This window comes from Penicillium lagena (assembly GCF_028827675.1).
Source record: "Penicillium lagena strain IBT 129212 chromosome Unknown utg000002l_segment0_segment0, whole genome shotgun sequence".
In the NCBI taxonomy this organism is placed as follows: domain Eukaryota; kingdom Fungi; phylum Ascomycota; class Eurotiomycetes; order Eurotiales; family Aspergillaceae; genus Penicillium; species Penicillium lagena.
Window position 1 is genome coordinate 1596752 of NW_026623223.1, and position 17699 is coordinate 1614450.

The 17699-nt window shown below is 51.3% G+C and overlaps 9 protein-coding genes across 9 annotated transcripts; 1 reads left to right on the forward strand and 8 right to left on the reverse strand.

The window, feature by feature from the left end:
• Window positions 1-332: 332 nt before the first annotated feature.
• On the reverse strand, window positions 333-2102 carry N7510_003396 (Elongator subunit ELP3; the record flags this gene model as incomplete). The annotated part of the gene is made up of 2 exons (XM_056975323.1): window positions 333-1756; window positions 1805-2102. 2 exons carry the CDS (start codon window positions 2100-2102, stop codon window positions 333-335), a joined length of 1722 nt encoding a protein of 573 aa, XP_056835279.1.
• A 244-nt stretch (window positions 2103-2346) lies between these two features.
• Window positions 2347-3710, forward strand: N7510_003397 (succinate--CoA ligase (GDP-forming) subunit alpha; the record flags this gene model as incomplete). The annotated part of the gene is made up of 7 exons (XM_056975324.1): window positions 2347-2513; window positions 2574-2602; window positions 2659-2785; window positions 2844-2906; window positions 2981-3006; window positions 3063-3145; window positions 3210-3710. The coding sequence occupies 7 exons, from the start codon at window positions 2347-2349 to the stop codon at window positions 3708-3710; spliced, it is 996 nt and encodes a 331-aa protein (XP_056835280.1).
• A 603-nt stretch (window positions 3711-4313) lies between these two features.
• N7510_003398 (uncharacterized protein) lies at window positions 4314-6273 on the reverse strand (the record flags this gene model as incomplete). Its single annotated transcript, XM_056975325.1, has 3 exons — window positions 4314-5921; window positions 5974-6138; window positions 6187-6273. 3 exons carry the CDS (start codon window positions 6271-6273, stop codon window positions 4314-4316), a joined length of 1860 nt encoding a protein of 619 aa, XP_056835281.1.
• A 727-nt stretch (window positions 6274-7000) lies between these two features.
• Window positions 7001-7700, reverse strand: N7510_003399 (uncharacterized protein; the record flags this gene model as incomplete). The annotated part of the gene is made up of 2 exons (XM_056975326.1): window positions 7001-7189; window positions 7230-7700. The coding sequence occupies 2 exons, from the start codon at window positions 7698-7700 to the stop codon at window positions 7001-7003; spliced, it is 660 nt and encodes a 219-aa protein (XP_056835282.1).
• A 433-nt stretch (window positions 7701-8133) lies between these two features.
• On the reverse strand, window positions 8134-9387 carry N7510_003400 (uncharacterized protein; the record flags this gene model as incomplete). Its single annotated transcript, XM_056975327.1, has 1 exon — window positions 8134-9387. The coding sequence occupies one exon, from the start codon at window positions 9385-9387 to the stop codon at window positions 8134-8136; it is 1254 nt and encodes a 417-aa protein (XP_056835283.1).
• A 280-nt stretch (window positions 9388-9667) lies between these two features.
• On the reverse strand, window positions 9668-11346 carry N7510_003401 (glycoside hydrolase family 32 protein; the record flags this gene model as incomplete). Its single annotated transcript, XM_056975328.1, has 2 exons — window positions 9668-10891; window positions 10954-11346. 2 exons carry the CDS (start codon window positions 11344-11346, stop codon window positions 9668-9670), a joined length of 1617 nt encoding a protein of 538 aa, XP_056835284.1.
• Window positions 11347-12661: 1315 nt separating this feature from the next.
• On the reverse strand, window positions 12662-13267 carry N7510_003402 (uncharacterized protein; the record flags this gene model as incomplete). Its single annotated transcript, XM_056975329.1, has 1 exon — window positions 12662-13267. One exon carries the CDS (start codon window positions 13265-13267, stop codon window positions 12662-12664), a length of 606 nt encoding a protein of 201 aa, XP_056835285.1.
• Window positions 13268-14286: 1019 nt separating this feature from the next.
• On the reverse strand, window positions 14287-15200 carry N7510_003403 (carbon-nitrogen hydrolase family protein; the record flags this gene model as incomplete). Its single annotated transcript, XM_056975330.1, has 2 exons — window positions 14287-15099; window positions 15159-15200. The coding sequence occupies 2 exons, from the start codon at window positions 15198-15200 to the stop codon at window positions 14287-14289; spliced, it is 855 nt and encodes a 284-aa protein (XP_056835286.1).
• A 472-nt stretch (window positions 15201-15672) lies between these two features.
• Window positions 15673-17541, reverse strand: N7510_003404 (uncharacterized protein; the record flags this gene model as incomplete). Its single annotated transcript, XM_056975331.1, has 5 exons — window positions 15673-15924; window positions 15974-17156; window positions 17204-17274; window positions 17335-17408; window positions 17481-17541. The coding sequence occupies 5 exons, from the start codon at window positions 17539-17541 to the stop codon at window positions 15673-15675; spliced, it is 1641 nt and encodes a 546-aa protein (XP_056835287.1).
• Between the last annotated feature and the right edge of the window lie 158 nt (window positions 17542-17699).

Sequence of the window (17699 nt, forward strand, 5' to 3'; positions counted from 1 at the left end):
CTGGAATTCTCTTGCTCTGGTGAAGAGCGCACCCAGCGACGTGCCGCATGTACATAGACCGTCGGAATTGATTCCAGTGATTTGGTTGATACAAGTCGCGTGTCACCGTACTTGGTTCTAAATAAGAAATCGGGAGTTTGATACCCATCTGACAATCGTGTCGGAGCCTTTGATTCAACTGTAGCGGTATATGTATAAGGCCAGAACAATTCATAAATATAGACATCATTCTCGTCATGAAAAGCAAAGCAATATTTTGAAACCCTCCGACGCCGTGTATATGCAAGAAACGCCCTGCCCATGTAATGCCACGTTCATCTCTCTGTGTCGGCTCACTCCTCGTCCTCCCACGGATCCAGCATCTTGGACATATACGGCCCGTCCAGAGTATATCCCAGCCGGGCATAGTAGCTGCGCACGCCAACGCCCGAGATAACACTAATCTTGCGACTTCCATGCTCCTCACGCGCGATCCGCTCCGCCTCCTCCATCAGCAGCGTGCCAAAGCCGCGATGCTGGAACTTGCGCGCGTCACGGCCATGCAGCGGGACCGCAGATCCGTAGACGTGCAGCTCGCGGACGATGCTGGTCTGCTGGCCGGTGAATTCGGGACGGAAGGTGTGGGTGGAGCTGCACTTGCGCAGACGGAGCAAGCCGATCAGAATATCCTGCTTGGGGTCTTCGTAGGCCAGGAATGTCTCCCAGCCGCCGTTGGCGGCGTAGTCGCGGCGGATGAGCTCGACTTGCGAAGGGCGGATCTTGTTTTTGACTTCGTTGATGCCCACCTCGCGGGTGCGAACGTCACGGCAGGTGGTACCAAAGTCTTTCATCCGGGCGAGGGCCAGCTCGCGCAGGTTGCCGTTCTCTACCCCCGAGGTTACCAGCGGCATGGGGATATCGCGCTGGACGCGGTAGATGCGGGTCCATGGCGGCACCAGAGCGAGAATACGAGCCACAATATCGATCAGTGCGTTGGGGGTGTAGTTCTTGTAGCGGCCCGTCCGCCACAATTCATAAAGACCGGTACCCCGAATCACGAGCGTCGGGTAGATCTTCAGACCGTCGGTGCGGAAGTCAGGGTTCTCAAAGTACTCCTGGAATTGGAATAGATCGCGCTCCATTCCCACATTTGGTAGGTCGGGCATCATGTGGCTGACAACCTTGAATCCGGCATCCTTGGACAGCTTGAACGTCTCTGCCACGGCCGCCACGGTGTGGCCGCGGTTGGTATCCCGTGCCACGTCCTCATACAGACTCTGCACTCCGATTTCCAGTCGTGTGCACCCGTAGCGCAGCATGCTGCTGAGGTGTGTATCTAGACAGTAATCCGGCCGTGTCTCAATCGTGATGCCCACGCACTTGACATTGCTCATTTCTCCTGCCTGCACGGCTTCATCGACGTTGTCCGTTTGGTATCCGCTCAAAGCGTTGTGAAGCTGAGAGATGAAGGTGTCGCGATAGTCTTCCGGTAGTGACATGAACGTGCCTCCCATGATGATATACTCCACTTTGTCCACGCTGTGGCCGAGCGCCTTGATCTGGTCCACCCGCCCTCTTGCCTGTTCGAACGGATCATAGCGAGCGCGGATCGCTCGCATTGATGTTGGCTCGTAGCCGGTGTATGACTGCGTCGAGTACTCGAAATCGGAATCAGGACCGCCGGGGCAGTAGACGCAGATATTGCCGGTGTAGGCAATGTGTGGGCATCGGTGAGGCTTGCACATGACGGCGACGACGGCGATACCAGAGGATGTTCCTGGGATGGTCAGTTTATGATTCTAAAAAGAAAAATTGGAGGACCTACGAATCGGCTTCGCGATCAGCTTCGGCAGGATGTACTTCTTGTAGTGTTCGGGCACGGCGGCGATGATGGCAGTGAGTGGTGGGGTGGTGTTCAAGCGGTGCTTCTTGGACATGGTGCCTCGCAGCTTGTTGAGGTTGATGTCCTTCTTGGGCTTGGAAGAGTCCTTCTGCGACTCGTATTCCTGGATGAGTGCATTGGCAATATCGGAGCAGGCTCGCATGAAGCGCTCGTTCTCGGGCAGCTGCTTTGGACCCTTGGCCTTGGTGGCCGCGGGCATGGCCATGGTCATGGTGGCCATGATGAGAGTCTGAGTGAGACCAGAGAGTGCGTGGCAAGATAATGACAAGGGAAGATATTAGAGAGTCAAGCAGTGGGGTGAGGTGAAGAGTCGGGCAAGATGACAAAGTTTTGTTCGTTCCCGAAAAAGTCCCGGGCGCGCATCCCGACTGACTTTCCATCCCCGAGTTGCTCTTCTTCACCTTTCCTTTCACCTCCCACCACCTCTCCCCTCTACCCTCCACTCTTCCTCAATTGCTGCCATCATGCAGGCCTTCCGCCGCAATACTTTCTCGGCCCTTCACAATGTCGCCGCCGGGCAGCGTCGGTCATACCTAAAGGCCACCTCTGCCTATGCCGATACCGTGAACAACCTGAAGATCAACAAGGACACCCGGGTTCTCTTCCAGGGCTTCACCGGCAAGCAGGGAACGTAAGTTTGGACTCTGCCAGTGATATCGCCCTCATGTGCTGACTTGTTTTGGCGGCCCAGGTTCCACGCCGAGCAGGCCATTGCCTACGGTAGCTATCCCCCCGGTTCGCCGCGATCGCTCGAGACCAAAACTGACACAGCGCAGGCACAAATGTCATCGGTGGCACAAACCCCAAGAAGGCTGGCTCCACCCACCTTGACCGTCCCGTGTTCGCCAATGTGGCCGATGCCGTGAAGGAAACCGGCGCGACGGCATCTGCGATTTTCGTCCCGTATGATTCTGCGATGGCCACACATATACTGAATTCGGGGAAAGCTAACGTCTGATAGACCGCCGCTGGCTGCTGCCGGTATCGAGGAGGCTATTGCTGCTGAGATGCCCCTGGTTGTCTGGTTGGTCTCCTGCTGTTGAGCGAAACGCAAAAAAAAGTGAAAATGTCCTTTACTGACCCTTTTCGCCGCGACAGTATCACCGAGGGTATTCCCCAGCACGGTACGAATCGCCATTTCCCAAGATACTAAGAGCCCGAGCTGACCGATTCCTCACAGACATGGTCCGCATCACCGACATCCTCAAGACCCAGAACAAGACCCGTCTGGTCGGCCCGAACTGCCCCGGCATCATCGCTCCCGTAAGTCGAGCTGTCTAAACCCACCAACACCACGCCCAATTCTAATATTTTGGCGGATATTTAGGGTCAATGCAAGATCGGTATCATGCCCGGCTTCATCCACAAGCGCGGCCGTGTCGGCATCGTCTCCCGCTCCGGTACCCTGACCTACGAGGCTGTGAACCAGACCACGCAGGCCGGTCTGGGCCAGTCGCTTGTCGTCGGCATTGGCGGTGATCCCTTCTCCGGCACTAACTTCATCGACTGCCTGAAGATTTTCCTCGAGGACAAGGAGACCGACGGCATTATCATGATCGGCGAGATTGGCGGTTCCGCCGAGGAGGAGGCCGCCGAGTTCTTCAAGGCCAACAACAAGCACAACAAGCCCGCTGTTTCCTTCATCGCCGGTATCAGCGCTCCCCCCGGCCGCCGTATGGGCCACGCCGGTGCCATCGTCAGCGGCGGCAAGGGCGGCGCCGACTCGAAGATCTCGGCTCTCCAGGATGCCGGTGTCATTGTTGAGCGCAGCCCTGCCTCGCTTGGCAAGACCCTGCTTGCTGAGTTTGTCAAGCGTGATCTCGTCTAAATAATTCCTCTACTTGTTGTTTGAAGGACGAATCTGAGGTTACACCTTATAGGGGTGGTGGTGATCTTGTTGGATCGTCCCTTCCCATCTTGGTCTTTGGGCCCGAACTCCTGTATTCTTTTTCTCCTTTGTGTTAGAGACCCTTGAAAGTAATTAGTTTCATGTAACTTTTACTTTTTTCTATCTTGACTGCTTGTAGACACTATACCCGATCTTTAATTGCATCTTTAAATCCACGCATGATTGACCTGCCAACAGTTCTGATATTTACGGCTAAGTGGTCAACATAACATTGATGTCCCCAAATAGGGCAGGAACCACTTCACTACGATCAAGATCTATATCATCCGGGCCGGGGCACTGAAGCATAATAGCATCCTGCCGAGACCATAGTCCATCAAATGCAAACACATAAACCTCATATATATATACCAGCATGAATGACTGTATTTACAGATAAGAGCTCAACGAATGGACGCCAAAGTAGTATACAAACAGACAACCCGCAGGTTCCAATGCAAAACGCCATGGACAACAAAAAATCCCGCACGCAATGTAAATGCTCAAGACCAACCCGAGAATGGAGTCAAGAACAAGCCAGTCTTATTTCATGAACGACGCCTGCTCGTCCGATGGAACCTCTGTATATGTCTTGTTTCTCCGCCGGTCGCGCAGTATTCCATACCCTACGACGACAGCGCACAACACGCACGCAACGACAATGAAAGCGACCAGGCTGCCGATTGTTGCAACGACGTTGTACGTCTCTGTCGCGATCTCCAGCGCCTTCGAGGCCGACGCCTGTGCGTCCTCAAATGACGCCTCGTCATAGCCGCGCAGGGAGGGCGTCTGCGGTTCGCCGTCGGCGTAGGTGATCGAGGGATCGTCTGGATGGGGATCTGTCTCGCCCCTGTACCAGGCAGGGTCCCAGTTCGGGGTTGCAGTGCGCTGGATCTCGGATGTGCGCAGCACGTTGCCCTGGGCGTCGAGCGCGTCGGCGGTAATGAAATCCAGGTAGCCCGAGAGGATGTGCATGCTCTCGAAGTCGGTCTTGTTCGTGCTTCCGACGAAGACGGGCGTGCCGCTTTCCTGGGCTCGGGCGTAGAAGTTCCAGCTCGCGACGTCCGTTGCACCGTTCCAGCTGACGTACACGGTCGTTAGCATGTGGGACTCATCGGTGCCCCAGACATTGGCGACTAGGTCTGGCGGGGCGCTTGGCCGCCCGACGAAGGGGAACTTGTAGGCGCGGTAGGTTGAGAAGCGGTCGGATTCGAACTCGGCGGTCATCAGGACGTCACCTTCGACCGAGTGTTCGGAGATGTAGCCCTTTTGGCTCCAGCCGACGAACATGTGGTTATTGGGCAGGACCTGGGCGTTGCCGCGCAGGCGGGTCAAATCGTTGTCGGGTCGGTTGTATCGGCGCAGGACGCGGGCGGTCATGGGCTCCGTGCCGGTTTCGATCTCGATGATGAAGGCGCACGAGACGTCCTCGTCGTTGCTCTCTTCGTCGGAGCCGTTGTTCAGGAACGAAACGACATGGCGGGTCCCGTTCGACTCGAGGAACTTGATATCGTGCTGTTTGGAGAAGGTGAAGTCCTGCTCGAAATCTGTCGCATGGCCTGCCCCACCCATGCGCCACATGATGCTCCCGTCCTGTCCGGAAATCAAGTAGATGGAGTTGGTGAACCGCAGGGAGATGATGTAGTCGCCGGCATCGTTCTTGTCGACCGAGTTGATGTGCACGTAATCCCAGCCTGGTTTTCGTTCGGGAGCGGTCATGGGATTAATATGGGTCGATTCAATCAGCGGGATCTGCGGCCAGCAGTCCCATGAGTATTCCACCTCTTGGCTGGCCAGGTTGATCTGGGCGTATCCTCCGGATAGGATGGAGGCAATCTCTTCCGGGCGGTTGAACTCCGCCAGATCGATATCGTGCTGCTTATAAAAGGTCGCCAAGGCCGTTTTGCCATCATCGAGGATGTTGAACTCGTGGATGTCGAAGGCGCCTAGGTCGTGGCGCATGGGGATCGAGGCGTGAATGTCGTACTCGTTGTTCAGAATGACTCCGTGACCGTTATCATCATCCACACGCGCATCGAAGCTATGCTGGCTGACCAACGAGAGGAAGGGCGTCTCGCCTAGACTGTTGACCACCTTGAAATCGAAAACGTTTCTGTTCTCGAACATGCGCGACCCCGCCCAAATCAGCATCTATTCCGGGTCAGTTGGTCGTTGCTGATACCGGAGGGGACCTTAAACCTACCCCGTCGCCATCGTAAATGTAGGGCCCGACCTGATAGGGATCGAACAGGTTGGTCGGAGTTTCGGGATCGATTTGCAGGTATGGCGCGACGAACCAGTAACCCGGGGTGATTCGGGCACGGTCGTGAATGTGCACATTGTATTTCAACGCCCAGACGTCGGGCAACTGCTCGCATCAGGATCGGAACCTCGTTGGTGTTAGGGACTCACGTACGGTTTTGAAGGACATTAAATCATTTTGAATGGACTCTGCAACCACGCTATGGAAAAACAAAAGAAAAGACAGGCCATGGAGATGCATGGTGAGGGTTAACAAGGAACGACGGTACTGCTCAAGCGCAGCGGTGCCATCAACGAGGGTATAATAATATGGACGTCTGTAGGGAATGTGAAGGAAACAGCCCGTTGCGGGCCCCTCGGGGCTCATCCCTACTTGTAACACGGTGCCTGGATCCAACTAGGGATTTTTCCTTGGCCTATGCCAGGGAAGGCACAGCGTGTGGGCCCGCCCCATAAATTGCGCGACCAAGGGTTTCGAGGATGTGGACCCTGCGCGTTCTGATTGTTGGACAAGCTTCAGGCCCAAAGTTAAACACCGGACCCAGCGCCTGGTTAAGGCCAATAGGAGTGGTGGGCGTCCGCGATGGTCTTACCTGTCATCCTAGGAGGCCTCAATCCGGACCAACGGGGTATGGAGATGCAGGAGGATGTCAATCTGTACATGGTGTCGCTACTATCGAAAGTGTGCCCGTCCCTCATCCTCCGTCGGGATGGGAGGGACCAGCAAGGATGTCAAGCATGTGGGCCCAGGCAACAGCAGTTGGGGGCCAACGCGTGGCGAGGATTGGTCGGCGGTGGCCAGGGGTAAACGCGTCGCCTTCAGACCCTGAACGTAGCAATGACATTGGAGTGGCGCTTGAATCTAACACTGCAGGAAGTCGCAGAATAATAAGAATAACAATAATCATAATAATAATGACTGGACACACTTTCATAACCCCATACTGACGTAACCGGTGTCCGATGTCTCAGTGACCCCTGGACCCTCCGCAAAAGGCCTGCACCACCTCCTCCGTGCCGAGGATATCGGCGAATTCGCCCTCCAAGCTAGCCACAGAGACGTGGTGAACAGTCTCAGCGTCGAAGCCCCCCTTTGGCGAATGTCGCTGTGGCGTCAGCCACAAGAACAATCCGCCCCCTTTCCATTCGGCCCCGATCTGCAGCTTTTGGCCCCAATTTGTCGACATCATTGCCGACCGACCGATCCACGACCCCGAGATTGGCAGCCATGCGAACCGTCGTCGAGACACAGTGATCCGTCGTCAACCCCGCGATCAGAAGCTGTCGGATCCCCTTGTCCTGCAAGTGGGCGGCCAGATCGGTGCCGATGAAGGACGAATTAACACTCTTCCAGAACACGGGCTCCGAGCCGTCCGCGGCGGGCGTCGCAAACTCCAACGGGCGAATCCCCTGCGCCGGATGGTTTGGGTGGAGAGGAGATCCTTGCGTGGTCGATGAGTGGAAGACGTGAATCACTTCCACTGGAGTGGACGCTGCCGACGACGCATGGCTGCGGGCAGCCGATAGAAGCGACTGGATGTTCACTTCGTAGAGAGGGTTCGACCGGCTGCTCCCCCAGTGCGAAACTGTTGATGGGTGGCAGAACCCCGACTGGTTGTCAATGAGGATGAGGGCCGTCGGGAGACCGAGGTCGAGCGGCGGTGCCATTATAGCTGTTGATTGTAGTTGTTGATGACTTATTTCCTTTTTGGACGGAACCACCCGCTGTAATTCACGGTCGCAGCTGAACCAAACGGTTTCTGATACACAGTACAGTCGATCACTCGAGGTCAAATCGAGTCATAGTCTATCTCGCACTGATTTTTCAGCCTTTCCCCACCCAACCAGCACCAGCCCGTCTTACGCTAGGAGAGTAAACCCTAGTCCTTACTGATCTCTACAGTAATTCTTCGTAGTGACGACTCGTTTTTGGAAGCCTCTAAATCTGGCAACTCGAGAAATTCGGTATTCAGAAGTTGTGTAGATTGTATATACTGGCTCTTTCTACCAACTTGATAATGCATTTATTCGTGACGCATAATAGTATGTAACATCTGCTCCATATATATCTCAATGGTCATGTCCAAGGTTGAGCCACCCTTTACTGCTTCTCAACAGGATGCTTCTCTAGACTCTCGTACAGCTGAAGGGTAGATCCGATCATGAAGGCCCATGATCCCCAAAAGGTAGCGAGACAAGTCTGGTACAGCACACCAGACGAGCTATTGCTGGCCGGTCCGAGCGCACCGCAGAGAGTAAAGCCAACGCCCCCGATGAAATTCCAGACACCAATGTGCCACCCCAGGACATGTGGAGCGGGTTTCCACCATTTGGTTTGGGTCTCAAGGGTGAAGAGTAACCCGCTCACAACAAAGCCCAGGCCACCGACAATTTGGGGGACCCAGTATACTCCATCGGTAAGGCCTTGGCTCATATGGTTGATGATTCCCGGCAGACTGGTGAAACCCGCAATCCAGAAGATCGTTGCGGCAAAGAATTGGACCAAAGATGCCAAGAATCCCAGCTCGTGGAGGTAATGCGTGCGCAGCTCTGACATGGAAGGCATCCATCGGAATGATCTGCCATCGGGCGACGTCGTGACGTACCCAGCTTGGCTCCGCTTTTGGTGATCAGCGCTGAGGAAAGATTTCCGGTTTGCATGGTGATGCTGACACGCGTCGATGCTCGGCTTCATCTCTGTCCTATGTTTGTGCGCGTCGCCCTCGACCTGCTGCAGGACCGTTTCGAATGCCCAGCCGAAGCAGCTGGTCTGATTTGCATTGATGGCTTCCAGGAGGAGTAGCACACTGCCTATCTCGAACACCGTGGCTCCGATGAACGCGGTGATCCCGCCGCCTAGCAATGACTCGTTCGAAAACTCGGTCTGCGGGTCGACGAGTGGCAACCAGGAGAAGAAAGCATTGATGATCCAGATCACCGAGCCAAGCGTGAACGACCAAGCAACCAGCCACGACACATCCCAGTAAGGGAAGTACGTCACCATTCGAAGAATGCCTCGTGCAACGGCTTTGAAGCTCGCCGTTGGCATCGGGGCCGTGTACCCCGTTTCGTCGGGGGACACGCGATAATCGACCCGGAGCGCATGGCGACCTTTCCTATTATCGCGAGATCGCCAGAGACGCTCAACGTGCGCTGGTTTGGTGGCACTGGCGCTGGGTATTTTCGCTGGAGGTGTTTCCTCCACGTCTTTGGCATCTAGCTGGTCGTGCTCATATCGCGCGGAGGTGGGATTGAGAAACGAGAACGGGCCAGTAACATGGCCCTTCTTCAGCGTTAGGTGTGGGTGGTCGCCAAGAGGGTCTCTGCCCGAGCGAAATTGGGAATTTCGGGGCATTGCTGCTCCACTGCGCCCGGGAGTGTGGTGGTCTTGGAGATGCCCGGTTGCTTGGCGTTTCCCTCGAGCGTAAAAGGGGTTTGGTGCCTAGGGCAGAACGTGCCTCAGGTTGTGCCTCTTTACGTGAAACAAACCCAGATATACAGCTACCAGTCAGGGCAGCTATGGAGCTGATGACGTTTGTTTGTGCTCAAAAGAGAATTCAAGTAATTAGATGTTTCATCTTCAGGAACAACTTTTTTGCGCCGGAAAATCTCTCATTAATCTCAAGATCTATCTGCTACGTCCAAACTGAAGACAACTCTCGAATGCTCAGGTTGACATCTGTTGTTGATCCCCCCGAGGAGAAAAGCTGAGCATATGTGGCATTGCCACTTGGAAATATCTGGGCAGTTACAGTGGTTTCTCCTTCACCCCCAAACACTTCCACGCTGGACCAGTCCACGAAGATGCGCAGGCTGACTTGACCATCCGAGTTCGAGGTAAGGGGTGCGTGGTATTGGCTGGCAAATGTCTTATCAAAAGAGACATTTCCGGACTGTCTCCGGTCAACGATTAGTTGGCTGCTTGAAAAATTATAGCCAATTCGCGTGAGCTGTGACAGGTTGGAAGTTGCGCGAACGATGATTCCAAACTCAGAGGCCGTTGATTCGGAGCTAGAGAAACTCAAGTTGATTTCCATAGCTTTTCCAACAGAGCCGAGTGGTGTTCTGCCTTCGGCAATCGACTTCCACGAGTGCAGTCGAGTATCTTGACCCATGATAGCCCGCCAATTCTCCCTTGGTTGTTGTACAATGGTCGCTTTCTGGCCGATGGTTTTCAGAGAGAGCTGGCGAGGAATTGCCATAGCACTTCGCCAAGGGTACGTAGGAATATTCTCTCCGTACTGCCAGTTGTTCATCCATCCGATTTGAACATGGTCCCTATCAGGCAGTCCATTGTATCCGGCGGCAGCATAAAAGTCCGGTCCCCAATCCATCCAATTCGACGTTTGATTTCCGGGGTACACAGTATTTGCATCAGGTGTGAATGTCGTCCCGTTGAACGTTCCGATAAAGAATTGTGTCCCGGAGCCCAAAATGTCTGGCGGTCCTCCTGGATTAATTCCGACCACCATGACCCATTTCATGTTCGATTCGTCTCCATCAAGCGGGAGAGGAAACAGACCAGGGCATTCCCATACCCCACCGACGCCATTGTACGGCCCAAACTCAGTAGCAAGAGTCCATTCTTTCAAATCATGAGACGTCCATATAAGAAGCTTATGTAGTTCCGCCAATGTTGTGACAGCAACCCATTTCCGAGTCTGCTCATGCCAGAAAACGTGTGGGTCTCGAAAGTTCTGGTATTGACTCTGATATGGAGCTGGCGGGTTCTGAATGACAGGATTCTCAGCGTCATATGTAGTCCAAGTCATTCCCTGATCCAAGCTGTAGGCAATGGACTGTGATTGCTGCAATGCCTGAATACGCTTTCCACTTGGCAGAGTCTGGGCTTGGGGGTACTGAATATAATATCAGTCGCTTTGTGAATAAGAGTAAAATTTGCCTCATTTGACAGACTTACATAGGAAGTATACATGGCCACTAAAGGAGTCGTGCCATCCGTGCCAAACCCGCTGGTGTTATTCACATCCACAACAGCACTTCCAGTGAAGTACATCTCCGTGACATTAGAAGGAAATCCTCTGGCGAGAAAAGCGATCGGTTGTTGTTCCCAATGTGTTAAATCGGTGCTGGTTGCATGACCCCATGACATGTTTCCCCATTGAATTCCTCCCGGATTGTACTGAAAGAACAAATGATATGTCCCATTGTGGTACAGTAATCCACAAGGATCATTCATCCAGTTCTGTGCGGGAGAAAAGTGAAACTGAGGACGGTAGAGCTCATCATAGTTCTGGGCAGATATCGATCCGAAGAAGAGGCCCAAACCAAGGAGGCTTTGGAGTAAACCCATTGTGGAAGGATGGTCGAAGCAGTGTGATTCAGGCGACTTTGGGCTTACAGGACGATCTTTATATGTGCTTATAGCTATGAGATTGTCCTCGTCATTTCCCCGCGCCCTACAGAGACTAACTTGTACACATATGCACGGAAGTAGTCGTATCCACCACTCTGGGTTTCCTCGGAGAAATTAAAAGTTAGATCTACCACACAACTGCCCAAAGTGTCGATCTAGTAACCTATGCTGCACTACTACTGTAACGGAGAGCCACGGGGTTACTGCGGCGATTGTTCGGTTTCTATGCGGCTGTCCACTCGACATTCGGAGAAATTTGTTCCGGGTGACTTGATAGTTATGTTGTCTCCTCTAACTCGGGAAATGAAGGGCTTTGTACCGGTGCACTATTAGAAAGACCACTGCCCATATTCAAGTGTCCCTCGAAGACGTCTTCAGCCATGCGTGTCCCCAAGGGTAATGCAATGCATAAATAGTGGTTAATGTAGACACGCAGGTTATCATCGATTGGAATCAATGAGGAGCAGAATCAAGGGAAACAAGTATGAGATATAACAGCAACGCTCGACCTCCAGGTATGTTGGGTGATTCAACCAATATACTGATAGCTAAATAGACTCCTGATTATAGATAAATGGCTTCCAGTGCTAGACCTACATACTCTTTTACCAGTACTCTTGATATGTCCACACTTGGAAAGGCCCTTCGCTTCATCCCCTCCAGCTTTCTATTCAGGAAAGAAGGGAGACCCTTTTTTTCTACGCTTGTGGCTTACACTATTTTAGGTGTTAAAATTAAAGAAATCGAAAGAAGCGAAAGGAATAGACAAGAGTGCAGCCTGCTGCGCTGCGAAGAGTCGGTTCACAAAGGCAAGGCTGGAGATTTCGAGCACATGTACGGAAAAGTCCAGAGTTGTACAGTCTCTCTTTACTGCACTAGTTCTACCTAATTCTTTTTTGCATTAGATAAGACTCTGTAGTGTAAGCTGTTAAAATGGGCCTGACCTGCAGTCGTCACACGTCTATATATGAATTGAAGATCTGCAGCATACCCATGTACCTCTGGTTAGGTAGTGGCTTTCTATTTAGGAAGCTAAAGCCAGTGTGCTTGATTGAAATTTTTGAATTCTGTAGTAGCCTGGAAATTAGGTCGATCAAACAAATAGTTACTAGTCTATTTGATGACTTCAAAAACTTTATAAATGCATACATGACTGATGGTCCACTTCTTCAATAAATTTCTGTTAAAAGAACGCCTTAAAATAAGACAAGCATTGATGGAATGCTTAAATCATTAAAATGCCATAGCGGCACTACAGTGCCAGTGCAATACCAAGCAGAGCGGCGGCACCGGCGCCAGCGAGGGTCGCGGCGCCGGCCGTTGCAGCGGGTGCACCGCCAAAGGTGGAAGATGCAGTGCCAGAACCTGAAGGAGTACTAGAGCTGGTTCTTGAGCTCGTCTGGAGAGGAGTCGAGCTGGGACTTGGAGGCCTGGTGCTGTAGATGACCGGGCTGGGTCTGACGGTCCACCAGCCCGTTGGCGTAATGATAGGAGTGCTGATAGATGGAACAACTGTTGGTGGTGCCTGATTGAAGTAATACATTTCCTCAACGGCGACTTTGGAAGCGTAAGGTCTGATGGTGGCGGGCAAATCATAATACCAAGGCGGGTACGTGCCCGACTCTATGGCATCGATCATGGACTGCCGTGCAGCAGGGTCGTCCATCATTTCTTCAATCCACATACTCGGAATAGCACTTGCGATCACTGGAATGGCGGATACGGGAATATCATAATATGGAGGTGGCATGGAGTCAGAAGCCGACGATGGCACGGAAGGTTCTTCGTACTCATAACTCGGAGATGCCAGGGCTGGGGCGGCGAGGAGGAAACCAATCAAAGTATTGTAATGCATCATGTCACTGGTAAAGCGCCTTCTTTAAGAGACAGGTATTGATATATTATAGTTATAGAGTGGGCCGAGTCAGAATAGGTTCCATCCAGGGTGGAGGGATCCCGGAGGGCTTAAATATGTCCAACAGCAGCCCGTCAGCTAAATGTAAGTTTTTTTGCCTCCTCAAAAATATCCTTGAACACGTACGAGGCTTAATTGTATAAGAGGATGTGATCGTTCAATAACGTGAACAACGCCTCTAACACCCACCTATGGCCAATCGCACGCTTTCGGCCCGAAATGGAAGTTTCGTTTGGCCCCAGTTGTTGTTTCAAGAATGTGCTCCGCCACATCTAACGCTATGATAAGACATGGTCAAAACACAGCCCTAAGCGTCTTTCCTTTGGCGACCGTACGGGTAGCTTCAGAGAAAAAGGTGCCTCTGATATGCGAATTCAGATATAGAGAACTCATTCAATAGGTAAAGAGAGGAAAATCACCCCAAACACAATTCGATTTCCTACACTGTGCGGCCCCAAAGTCTTGGCCGTGACATCACGCATGAGGCTGTTGATTGGAGATCTATGGTTTCTGAAAAACTCGCCCCTAAGCAATCCCCCAGATCGGCGGGGCCACGTTCCAAAGTATCGTCACGACAAACTGTTTGGTCTGCCATCCGTTTCATTCCACAACCCCACATGCTACACACAGTAAGGCCGCATGCTTATCAGTACCCTTTATAGGCACTCTTGTGCTTTAAAGCATTGGTCCGATCTTCAGCAAAGATGTCTTCAACGCCACACTGATTTTCGCCCTGTAATCGGGAGGGACTTTGAACACCGTAACGATGGTAACATTGAAGAACATCCTTTAGAGCTAATAGTCATGATGAGATTTCTTCCCTTTTCTACATTATTACTTGATATGGTCCGCTAACTATGCTCGTGTCATTTCACGAAGATATATCTTGCGCTTGAGGGAAATGGAATACTTGGATAAAACCTCTAGCCGCTGACTTTCACTCAGTGCTCGATAACTCAATGTCAACGACTATAACCATAATGCCAATCCGAGGTAGCAATGTCCTCCCGAATCTTGTACACCCCCTCTGCCTCTTCTAAAATGCTCATATCAACATCCACAACTTTCATGCCCTCGTCACTGTTCCCAAATCTCTCAATGCAGCCCACAAATGGCAAGGCCACCTGAGAAAGCCCAGCAAATCCCTCGTTTTCAGGCCCAGCAACGTTACAGAACACCACAGCACAAGTGTTCTCAAAAGCTCGACTAACAACCGCAGCATCTAGGAAGACACCTTCAGACTTAGGATTTCTCTTCATACCTATTTCGGAAGCATCGTTATACTTCCAGTACGCAGGCACAATGACCATCTTGGCGCCCTGTATAATAAGCTCTCGGAAAGCCTCTGGGAATGCCAGATCCCAGCAGATGACCATCCCGACCTTTCCCAAGGGCGTATCAAATGCAATATGCCGTGTATCATTCTTTGAGCCCTTGACATAAGGCCTTTCGGGATGCCAGAGATTCTTCTTCTCGTATTTGCCGCAGATAACTCCATTATTATCAATGAAATAAGTGGCGTTCACAATCGTACCGTCATCGTGTAGTTCAGCGAAGGAGCCAGGTACCACGCAGATGTTGCACTCTTTGGCTAATGCGCAATAGGCGTTGAGATATTTCTTCCAGTTTGCACACTGCTGCAGGATAGCTGGATCGTGACTAGGGACGAAGTCGGCGAGATGATATTCAGGAAGAACCGCGAGCTGTGCTCCAGAGGCGGCAGCTTCACGAATGAAAGTCACGGCTTTAACATGGTTCGACTCTATTTCATTTGGCTATATCGTACATATTAGTAGCTTGTTCTAATCGGTATAGAGCAACAAGTGTTACCCACCCTAGGATAGAACTGTATAATAGCAATTTTATGGTTGGCCATGGAAAAGGATATAACCTTGTGGAGGAAAGTCAGATGATTGGATGAGAGATATCTATTCAAGTGAAAACATGGGAGGCTCGACTCCCTTTTTATAATGCAGATAGGCTGAACAAATTACGTACTACAGAATACGGAATTCCCCAATTCCCCGCACTCCATCGAACTTCCGAATTGGGGTAAGGCTAATCTGATTTGCTGTAGCCTGCTCGGTAGTGAATCTTTGCAACCCCTGAAAACCATTGGATCTAGTGGCCAAAATTTTTGATAGCTGAGTTGGACTTGATGTCTTCTCTCTCACACGATTGAACTTCGACTACGCTGGCCGAAAAATATTCTCTCAAGCAGTTATTTTGTTACGTTGATGGAGGTGCGCGCAATATTTATACCATATTGTTCTTATTAAACTTGGTCAGAATGAGCCGAAAACCTATCGCTAGTGCTCATATAACTTTCAAAAAAAGCTCCTTCGATGTTAGACTGTCATAGACCCCTGGTGTTTCTTTGCACTGTAGCGAAGATATTTCGCTGCAACCTTGACGCGAAACCTTTTCCCAAAATAGATAAATATCAAGTTGCCCATCATTATAGCAGTGACAATGAGGCCGAATGTTACGTAAAACCAGCTCAGACCAACACGGTCACACCAGGGCTGCAAAGCAAAAACAAACACAGTCGAGATTAGATTGCGAACAAAGGTAACGCCGACGAGTGAGTCGGCAATAATCTTATTCAATGTCAGTTTTCAGTCACAACCCAAATCAGAAGAGGCTTACATCTGTATATGCATCAGTCAGGTACGTCAATGCAGCACTGCTAGCTGGAACAACCCCAAAGGAACTGATCCCCAAGCCAAAGGCGGGAAGAAGCCAATGAGACCCATTATTCAACCCAATCCCAAACATGAAAAGGCCTGCGGGCACAAAGGGGATGAATGCCACACTCAACCAAAGTCGCATCTCGGGCTCAAAGACACCTCGATTCCTCTTTGCGAGGAAAAGAACAATCGAGTCGCTCATAGGGCCACAAGCAATAGTGGCCAGACTGACACCAATGAAGGGCGGGATTCCCATTAATCCAATCTGTGCTGCCCCAAAATTGTACGGTGGTAGTGTCATGACTGATGATAAAGTCGTCACAGGGACCGTAGTGCAGGCCGTCATGATCCCATATTCCAGAGCCATAAAGAAGACAGCCGGAATTCCGAACAAAATCACAAATGGCTCATAGCTATGCCTTGTAAGTTCGGCAAATGAGATTGGGGCAGAAGACCAAAGTGCTAACTTCTGCCAGTAGCTTTTTTCTGGAATTGAATAATCAATATCGACCGCAGTCGAGTGTTGCTGCTCTGCTTGGGCCATAACGAGCTGCTTTGCTGCAGATATCTCGGGGTCGTGTTTGCTGGTAGAGATGTTGGGAGCGGTCTTGTCCTCAACTGGGACCCCGTCAATAGTCGACGGGCAAAACATTGTCTCTTCATAAAATAACACAAATGCAACGAGTCCGGCCCCAAAGAGAATGGCCATCCACCACCAAACCCAGCGCCAGCCTTGGGAAAGTGTGATATAGCCACCCGCCAAGGGGGCCAGTGTAGTTCCAATAGTCATGAACCAATAGTAGATGGTATTCATGAATCCGCGTTGATGAACAAAGTAGACATCTGCCACAGTCATCTGCACCAACACTTCTGCCAATGCTCCAACAATACAGCTCAATACGTTGACCAGCATAAGATCGGCAACGGTTTGCATTTTGGCTGTCCAAACGCTTATACCACATTGGACAATGGTACTGAACACGTAAATCGGGCGGCGACCAAACTTTAGTGCAAAAGGCACTAAAATGAGGCCACCAATGCAAAGAGCTCCGCAGCCCGCAGCGTAACTGTCGTTCAACAGTGCAAAGCTGAAGCCCAGTTCCGCATTCACGGGGCCCCAGGTCACAGTAGCAATATCAATTCTGGATAAATTAGCTACTCTGTAATAGTCTCTTGCTTGAGTACTTACAAAGCAAGAACCATTACGACATAGTAAGAAACAAATGCAAAATTCAGATGTTTCCGCCACGTTGGCCAGTTCTGGAAGGTGAGAGTCTCTCAGTGCGATATTCTTGAACAATATGAAGTGTTAGTACCCACCAAGGGATCATTTGGATCTCTAGAGGGCTTCGGCTCTAGAATGACTTCCGATGCTTCACCCGGCCGGGAAAGATCTGTCACAATATACCGTCAGCCGAAAGCAATATTCAAACCAGTTCTCTAAAAGAGATCCTATCACGAGTTACCTTCAAGTTGCACAGTTCCAGGCGGCCAATCTGGGTCCACTGGTGGATAGTTGGAGGGCATAGTGTTGCCTGTCATAAGTGTAGGGGCTTCAATAAATTGGCATCGGATTCGATAACTAAGAGTTTGAAAGACTAGTCACAAAACTGAACTCGCTTCTCAAGTTGGCTTGGAGGCTATCTTAATACTCTTCTGTATCCGTGTAGCGAGATTCATTCTGC